At 37.5% G+C, this 9,095-nt stretch overlaps 2 protein-coding genes across 2 annotated transcripts; both read left to right on the top strand.

The window, feature by feature from the left end:
* The first annotated feature begins 2,498 nt into the window (after nt 1-2,498).
* On the top strand, nt 2,499-6,672 carry LOC127106970 (protein argonaute 2). The gene is made up of 3 exons (XM_051044264.1): nt 2,499-3,592; nt 3,807-4,974; nt 5,062-6,672. Exons 1-3 carry the CDS (start codon nt 2,581-2,583, stop codon nt 6,437-6,439), a joined length of 3,558 nt encoding a protein of 1,185 aa, XP_050900221.1. The 5' UTR covers nt 2,499-2,580; the 3' UTR covers nt 6,440-6,672.
* A 1,361-nt stretch (nt 6,673-8,033) lies between these two features.
* LOC127103102 (uncharacterized) lies at nt 8,034-8,459 on the top strand. The gene has a single exon (XM_051040389.1). The coding sequence runs from the start codon at nt 8,034-8,036 to the stop codon at nt 8,457-8,459; it is 426 nt and encodes a 141-aa protein (XP_050896346.1).
* Nucleotides 8,460-9,095: the final 636 nt, after the last annotated feature.

The following is a 9,095-nucleotide window of genomic DNA, read 5'->3' as shown; positions in this document are numbered from 1 at the left end:
GATGCAAGGTTACAAGAAGTGTGGTCACTTTGTTTGGTTGGATGGAGAAATGAACCTAAGGGTAAATGAAGTTATTTCGTCATTACTGCAGAATTTGAATGATGAGAAACAGAAGGTGAAAGATTATATCAAAAAAGATGAAGAAATGAAAATGAAGATGAAATTATTGAAGAATCATTTGAAGCTTTTAACATGTGGGCCTCTTTGTTATATAACTTCAATAATTTCATCTTCATCGGGCGATGAAGAATCAGGGCTCCGTAGTTCAAAGTACAAAATGTTTGTGGGTTTGTTGACTTTACCTTTGAGAAAAGGATTTTCGGAGTGGTGCCCTAAGGCGCAAAAATGAATTTGATTGGTTGATGTTCTATTTACCTTGAAAAAAGGTTTATGAAAAGATATGTTTGTGATTAGATTGCACTAAGTCTATGAGCGAAGGCGAATATTCTAACAAACAAGTCAATCGTCTTATGTCCAAAATAATCAGAGTAAGGGTAGGAAAGCTTCATTCTTACTCATTCTCCACCACTTAAGGCTCATGTCGAACACTACTAATCGTAGTTTTATTATTTTTTTAGTTTGATTATGAAAATGCCACTTGATGTTGGGTCAATGGTTTATTGCTTTGATTATGAAAATGGTGACATACAAGAATATACAAAGTAACCAAGAAAGAAAAGTAAAAGGTCTCATTGTAAGGTAGCCCAAGAGAAAGTCTTGTGTGTGCAAAAGTGACATAAGCTAACAAATGATAATGGTATTATAGTCATGTCTCCCTAGGATATTGTCATGATGTCTTTCTTATAATATGTATGTAAGTTACAAATGAAACCCAAAGTTGAGACAAATGGTTAAAAGATTAAGGATAACGTCTCCAAGTAAGGGCCCTAAGTGAAATCCTCTAACTCCAAGCTGATTACAAGTGAAATGTCTTTTTCTGGTCCTATAATTTTATCTTGTTTTTGTTGTTTTCAATTGTATGATAACAATAAGATAAATGACAATAATAAATATGCATTAGGAGTTTATACAATGAGGATGATAATGAGTATTTGAATGTAAATGACAAGGTAATAAAGTTGACATAAAAGTAAACTACAAGACAATAATAATAGGATCACTATAACAATGGTTAGTGATAAACAAAGTAAGTGGTGTATTGTTAGTGGTTAGTTAAATGTACAAGGTAAATATTTGTGGATTAACTATTCATAGGTCAAAAGATTTAAAATATGGCACATCAATGAATAACTTATCACAGATGCAAAGTATTGAAGATGATCAATGATCATCTAACAATAGATTTGAAACGATTAAAGTTATACAACCCCAAATCCATCTATCAATGATTTGACAAACAGAATATTGTATCACTTAACATTTACAAGTTAACAAGTTAATTAATGATTAAGTTACGTACAAGTTAAGCATTGATTTATGTACAAGTTATATATCAGTTAAAGCTTCAAATGCTTCTTCAATAATTTCATCTTCATCTTAATTTCTTCATCTTTTCTGATATAATCTTTCACCTTCTGTATCTCATCATTCAAATTCTGCAGTAATGATGAAATAACTTTCTTTGTCCTTGGGTTCATTTCTTCATCCAACCAAAGAAAGTGACTACACTTCTTGTAACCTTACATTGTGAGAAAAAATGGAGTTGAATGAAGTTGCTTCAATGACGATATAACTTAATAGAGAAGAACAACAAAAATAGCATAAAGGAAATCACACCTTATACATTCCACAAGCATAGAAACGACATCCTGAATTTGCATCAGTCCATGTTGTCATCAATGGAACATCAATACCACAATGACATTCGTATCTCAATTAACGATTTCTGTAGCTATTTTTTCAAACTGATTTCTCAGACATTTTAAGATGAGGAACACGAGTTTGGGAACGAAACAAAGAAAGATGATTGAAGATGTGGGAAAGAGAAATCGAGTTTGAATAATGGCAGGAAGAAGAAGACGGCTAGGACACGCACGCAGTGAGACAACACAACTGATTTCCTTCCATTAATAAAGATAATAATAATAATTCATTTAAAATCATTTTTTTAGTTAAAATTATTTTTTAATACAAATATTAATTATTGTGAATTAAAATATTCAATTTTAACTGATGTGGATGTCCAGGGGCCACATCATTAATGAATATGTCAAATGGAAGGGACCATAAAAATCCAAAGAGAAATAAACTTTAGCATTATAAGATTGATTTTTAAAATGGAAGAACTAAATTTTAAAAAACTTAAAAATAGAGAACCAAAATACATTTAAACTAATAATTTATTATTATTATTATCGATTGTGTACAATGGGAGATTAATTTACTTTTATTTATGTAACTTCCAAACAGAAGAGGAAAAAAAAAGACTAAGAGATGTTTTTTTCTTTATAGATTACATCTTATTTGTATTATATTACACTTTTGGTTATAGAAACATAAAAATTCTAACACTGTATCTATAAATAAACTAGTTCAAATTGTTGCAGTTACGAAGTAGTTACATTCATTTATTTTTGGTTCATTTTGCTCCGATTTTCTCCAATTTCTAATTTCATCCCAATGGAAAGAGGCGGTTATACAAACACCACCGGTAACCGTAACGGTAACCGTGGCAGTGGCGGTAATGGTCGTGGCAGAGGAAGAGACTTTCATCAGCAACAACAACCAAGTGCCGGTTGTGGTGGCAGAGGAAGAGGAAGGGAGTTTTATCAGAATCAAGAAACCAGTTCCGGTAATGGTGGTGGCAGAGGAAGAGCAAGAGATTTTTATCAGCATCAAGAAACCAGTTCCGGTAATGGTGGTGGCAGAGGAAGAGCTAGAGAATTTTACCCGTATCAAGAAACCAGTTCCGGTAATGGTGGTGGCAGAGGAAGAGCAAGAGATTTTTACCCGTATCAAGAAACCAGTACCGGAGATGGTCGTGGCAGAGGAAGAGCAAGGGAGTTTTATCAGAATCAAGAAACCAGTTCCGGTAATGGTGGTGGCAGAGGAAGAGCAAGAGATTTTTATCAGCATCAAGAAACCAGTACCGGAGATGGTCGTGGCAGAGGAAGAGCAAGGGAGTTCTATCAGAATCAAGAAACCAGTTCCGGTAATGGTGGTGGCAGAGGAAGACCAAGAGATTTTTATCAGCATCAAGAAACCAGTACCGGAGATGGTCGTGGCAGAGGAAGAGCAAGGGAGTTTTATCAGAATCAAGAAACCAGTTCCGGTAATGGTGGTGGCAGAGGAAGACCAAGAGATTTTTATCAGCATCAAGAAACCAGTACCGGAGATGGTCATGGCAGAGGAAGAGCAAGGGAGTTTTATCAGAATCAAGAAACCAGTGCCGATAATGGTGGTAGCAGAGGAAGAGGAAGAGAGTTTCATCAGCGTCAAGAAACCAATGCCGGTGCAGGTGGTGGTGGTGGCGGCGGCGGAGGAGGGTTACAACCCCAACCACAAACCTGTTGGTCGCGAAGGCCTAATATGTCTCCCTCCTTCACCAACACAAACTCATCTTCAACTCCTCCTCTTCCTATCACTAAACACACCAATCTTCAACCCCAAGTCCAAACTCATCCACTTCCAGGTGTTTGATCTTTTTTCTAAGAGGAAATATTCATTTTCTTTTTTCACTTCAGTACCCTAATGTATGTGAATGATCTACTAATCTTGATACAAATTGATTTCTATAAAATTGCACTACAAATTTTCATTTTTGATGAGGCAAATAGTGCATACAAATTGTGAAAATATCAACTTATATGATTACGTCGAATGAGGGAAGACGATTTTCTGTGCAGATATTGGAGTTCTGAATGTAAAAGAGCAGCCAGGGGAAAGTCCAGCAACTAGACCCATACACCGGCCTGATAAGGGAGGGAAGGCGTATATTCGAAGATGCAAACTTCATGTGAATCATTTTCCGGTTACCTACAAACCAGAAAGAACTATCATGCACTACGATGTGGATGTGAAGGCTACTTTGCCGCTCAGAAATGCTTCTTCCCCTCCAAAAAAGATTTCCAAGTTCGACTTATCTTTGATCCGAGACAAATTGCTTACCGAGAGACCGACTTTGTTGATGACTGCTTATGATGGAGGAACAAACATCTATAGTGCTGGTGAATTGCCTGAAGAAACTTTTACTGTGGAGGTCTCAAGAGGTGAAGATGAAAGAGCTGTTTCATATACAGTTACTATAAAGCTGGTGAACAAACTCGAGCTTCGCAAGTTGGGAGATTACATTGAGGGCGGAGTGTATTCCATTCCGAGGGATATTTTACAGGGAATGGACTTGGTGGTAAAAGAGAATCCAACAAGGCGCACAGTTGCTTTGGGACGATGTTTCTTTCCCACCAATCCTACCATGAAAGAGATGGATCTTACAGGCGGTATAGTTGCAATTGGAGGGTTTCATCATAGTCTCAAAACCACATCTCAGGGTTTATCTTTATGTCTTGACTATTCAGTTTTGCCTTTTCCAAAGAAAATGGAAGTCCTGGATTTCCTCCGTGAGCGTATAAATCATCTCAATTTGGATCAGTTTGAGAAATTTAGGAAAGTTGTCGAGAAGGAACTCGTTGGATTGAAAGTAAATGTCACTCATAGGTTAACCAAACAAAAATACACCATTGCTGGGTTAACACGTGAAAAAACACGCGATATCACTTTCCCTTATTTGGACGAAGAGGGCCGAAACCCCCCTAGCCGCAAATATCTTACTGACTACTTTAAAGAAAAACACTCCTTCAATATTGAACACAAAGATATTCCTTGTTTGATTTTTCGCGGAAGCAAGACTAATTACATGCCTATGGAGCTCTGCATCTTGGTTGAGGGTCAGAGATATCCCACAGACAGTCTTGATCTCTATGCATCCACGAAGTTGAAAAATATGTCTGTGGCTAGTCCAAAGGATAGAAAATCTTCAATAGAATTGATGATGACGTCTCCTGTTGGACCACACGGGTAAGATGAATATAATTTCAATGCATTTTCGAATTTATACTTTGTGATCTTTATAATCAGATGCCTAATGGAATCTTTTTTTGACAGCGGTGATATTCTTCAGTATTTTGGAATGGATGTCATCCCTTCCATGACAAATGTGACTGGACGTGTAATTGAGCCTCCAATATTGAAGTTAGGTGATCCAAATGGAAAGAGTGGTACTATGAATCTGAGGGTGGAGAAATGTCATTGGAATTTAGTTGGAAAGTCAATGGTGGATGGAAAACCGGTTGAGCATTGGGGCATCCTTGATTTTACCAGTAAGGGATCTCGCCACAAATTTAATCATTATCAGTTTGTAACAGATCTTAAGGAAAAGTACAAGATGATGGCCATTGACATGAAGGATCCTGTTTTGTATGAGGAATCTGAAATGAAGAAACTTGGGGATTACAATTCACTATCAAAATTACTTGAACGGATAAATCGTCAACAGCCCCTGCAGTTTCTTCTTTGTGTGATGGACAGAAGGGATGAAGGTTACAAGCGCCTCAAGTGGATTGCTGAGACCAAGGTTGGCATAGTGACACAATGCTGCTTATCTCCTAATGCTAATAAAGGGAAAGACCAATATTTAACCAATCTTGCTCTAAAAATCAATGCGAAAATTGGAGGCAGTAACGTAGAGCTCCTTAATAGAATACCACACTTTGAGAATGACAAGCATGTTATGTTCATAGGGGCCGATGTCAATCATCCAGGTTCTCAGGATAAAGCAAGTCCATCGATTGTTGCTGTGGTTGCCACAGTTAACTGGCCAGCTGCAAATCGCTATGCAGCACGAGTTCTTGTTCAAGAGCATCGAATGGAGAAGATTTTGAATTTTGGAGAAGTTTGCCTTGACCTTGTCACACATTATGCAAAGTTGAACAAAGCCAGGCCCGGAAAAATTGTTATCTTTCGTGATGGTGTTGGTGAAAGCCAGTTTCATATGGTTCTTACAGAGGAGTTGAAAGATTTGAAGATCGCATTTGAGCGTATAAATTACTCTCCAAGTATCACTCTTATTGTAGCTCAAAAGCGTCATCAAACTCGATTGTTTCCCGTAGATGCGAAAGGGGTTTGTACTGGCAACGTGTTCCCTGGAACAGTGGTAGACACAGATGTGGTACATCCTTTTGAGTTTGATTTCTACCTCTGTAGTCATAATGGAAGCCTAGGTACAAGCAAACCCACTCATTATCATGTGTTGTGGGATGAGCACAAGTTTAGTTCCGATGATTTGCAGAAACTGATATATAATCTATGCTTTACCTTTGCAAGATGCACTAAATCTGTATCTTTAGTCCCTCCAGTGTACTATGCTGACCTTGCTGCATATAGAGGAAGATTATACTATGAAGCAAGGAAGTCAGCGAAGAGAAATGATGAGGTGTTTGCCAAGTTGCATCCTGATACGGAAAACATAATGTTCTTCGTCTGAAAACCTCTTTCTTTTGTGGTAAGTAATTAAGTAGTTTGTGGGTTCAAGTAATTAAGTAGTTTGTGACTGAATCTAATGGATTGTGTCTTGTACTAGTACATTGTTTCTACTTTTTTGTCTTCACAGTGTTAACTGTCAAATTTAAAACCCTATTAGTTAATTCTATTGAAGATACTATAAATGTTGTACACTTTTTGAGGCTTTGGTTGGTTCTCAGTTTTTGCATTAAGTTACATTTGTGTTGTGTTTCACATAGTACATTTTATGCTGCTAAGGACACCTTGAAAACTGAACCAGACACTTTGTCCCAGCAAGCTCCTTAAGTCCCTCTCAACTTTCATTATCTCGCTAGCTTTTCTTTGTACAGCAAGAACTATATAACTCATTAAAATGCGGTACAGTAAAAAAATTTCACGGGAAAAAGCTTTGTATTCCCTTAATCATTTCCGTTTTATTTTGAGGTAAAGGATCCACTACATTTCTCATAATATGGAGGATCATTAGAGAGGTTACATAACATTTTCTAACTTCAAATAATTTATCAACATGGGATCCATAACTTCATTTTTTGTTTGATGAATCCATAATTCCGGGCATTTCAGTAGTTAATGAATAATCAACACGTGGCTCCTGCAAACCTACCTATCCTTAATGCGAAGAATTACGATAAATGGTGCAAGCATATGAAGGTGTTGTTTGACTACCAAAATGTTATTGAAATGATCAAGAATGGTGTTACTCCTCTTGTTCAAGATGCAACAGAGGCGCAACAAGCAACACATAAAGAGAAGAAAAAAGATTTCAAGGCGCTATTTTTTATCAATCAATACGACTTTGAAAAAGTTGATGATTGCGAATCGTCCAAGCAAGCGTGGGAGATCTTAGAGAAGGCATATGCAGGGGCTGACAAGGCGAAGGTGGTAAGGTTACAAACTCACAAACGGCAGCTCAAATTGATTCAAATGGAGGAAAATGAGATAATCAACGATTTCACAACAAGAATCACTCGATTGGTGAATCAAGTGAATGCATGTAGAGAAGTTGTTATGGAGCAGTATGTTGTCGCTAAAATCTTGCGTTCTTTAACACATAGATTTGACAATGTGGTTGTGGCGATTGAGGAATCGAAGAATCTTGATACGATGAGAAAATAGGAGTTGCAAAGCTCTCTTAAGGCTCATGAGCAAAGGATGGAGGAGAGAAATAACGATAAGGCAATGACGGAGATCACTTTGCAAGCTCGTTTCAATGAGAATGATAAGAGATCAAAAGAAAAATGGCACATGAAGAGCAAAGGGATTTTTATAATTTTGGTGGAAGAGAGTCCCAAAATTCAAAGAATTCGGCTAGTCAAAGGGGTGAGAGCAACTGCAACAAACATGGTGGTAAAAACCACTTTAGAGGTGAAAAGAAGAGGTTTGATAAGAGCAATGAGAAATTCTATTAGTGTCAACGGTTTAGTCATTTTGCAAAAGAGTGCAATGCGAATAAGAAGGAATCTCAAAGGGATGAAGCCAAGGTTGCAAGATAAGAGTTTGATGCAGAGGATACACTATTGGTCATGATCACATAAGGGGATTGCAACAGCAAACATATGTGGGACAACAACTGCAACAACTCAAAGACTTCTGAAAAATTGAGTTGTGGTAGGTTGAATGATGCGGTTAACCGGTTGCATGAAGAGGAAGACTCCATGATGAGTTTGAAAGGATTTCAATGCACAGTAGAGTGGTATTTGAACTCGAGTTGTTCAACTCATATGACAGGGAGGAAGGTTTGGTTTGTCAAAATCAATTGTGCCATGAAGAACAAAGTAAAGTTCGCGGATGACACCACTCTAGTGGCTGATGGGATCGATGATGTTTTGATCATGAGAAGGGATGGTGGACATTCCTTGATCAAATATGTCTTGTACATTCCGGGAATAAAATGTAACCTTCTAAGTATTGGTCAATTTCTTGAGAAGGGTTACAAGATTCACAGGGAAAACAAGGGGTTGCGCGTTATGAACGCAAAATGAGATTTGGTCCTTAAAGCACCTATGGCTTCAAATAGAACCTTCATGGTTGAGTTGAAGGTTATGGAGCATAGATGTCTTACTACTACAACAAGTAGAGAAGAGTGGATGTGGCAATATCGTCTTAGGTATCTCAACTTTAGAGATCTCAAAGACTTGTAAAAGAACGGAATGGTAACGGGGCTGCCATCGGTCAACATACTAGCTAAAATTTGTGAAGAATGTGTGCAAGAGAAGCAACATAAGGGTAAATTCAGCAAGGGTGCAGGCCGCAGGACCAAGAATCAACTTGAGGTGGTGTATTCAGATGTGTATGGACCGATGCAAGTAGATCTCATTGGTGGTAATAGGTATTTTGTCACATTTATCGACGATCATAGTAGAAAGCTAAAAACATACCTAATCAAGAGAAAGGATGAGGTATTAGAAGTGTTTAAGAAGTTCATGTCCATGGTTGAGAGGCAAAGTGGTAAAAAAACTCAAAGTGCTCAAAACAGATGGTGGATGCGAATATGTCTCAAATGAATTTGGGAGGTTTTGTGATCATGAAGGGATTGTACATAAGGTAGTACCACCTTATACACCACATCAAAATGGTGTATCCGAAAGAAAGAATCGATCGATCATGAACAAGGTAAG

This window comes from Lathyrus oleraceus, chromosome 7, assembly GCF_024323335.1.
Source record: "Lathyrus oleraceus cultivar Zhongwan6 chromosome 7, CAAS_Psat_ZW6_1.0, whole genome shotgun sequence".
NCBI classification, from domain to species: domain Eukaryota; kingdom Viridiplantae; phylum Streptophyta; class Magnoliopsida; order Fabales; family Fabaceae; genus Lathyrus; species Lathyrus oleraceus.
This window is presented reverse-complemented; position numbering and strand designations above follow the sequence as displayed.

Bases quoted from the DNA above. Each gene is read 5' to 3' on its own strand.
- LOC127103102 (XM_051040389.1), top strand. From the start codon at position 8,034: ATGTGGGACAACAACTGCAACAACTCAAAGACTTCTGAAAAATTGAGT.
- LOC127106970 (XM_051044264.1), top strand. From the start codon at position 2,581: ATGGAAAGAGGCGGTTATACAAACACCACCGGTAACCGTAACGGTAAC. The intron at 3,593-3,806 runs GTGTTTGATCTT...TTTTCTGTGCAG, and splicing joins CCAAACTCATCCACTTCCAG to ATATTGGAGTTCTGAATGTA. The intron at 4,975-5,061 runs GTAAGATGAATA...TTTTTTTGACAG, and splicing joins TCTCCTGTTGGACCACACGG to CGGTGATATTCTTCAGTATT.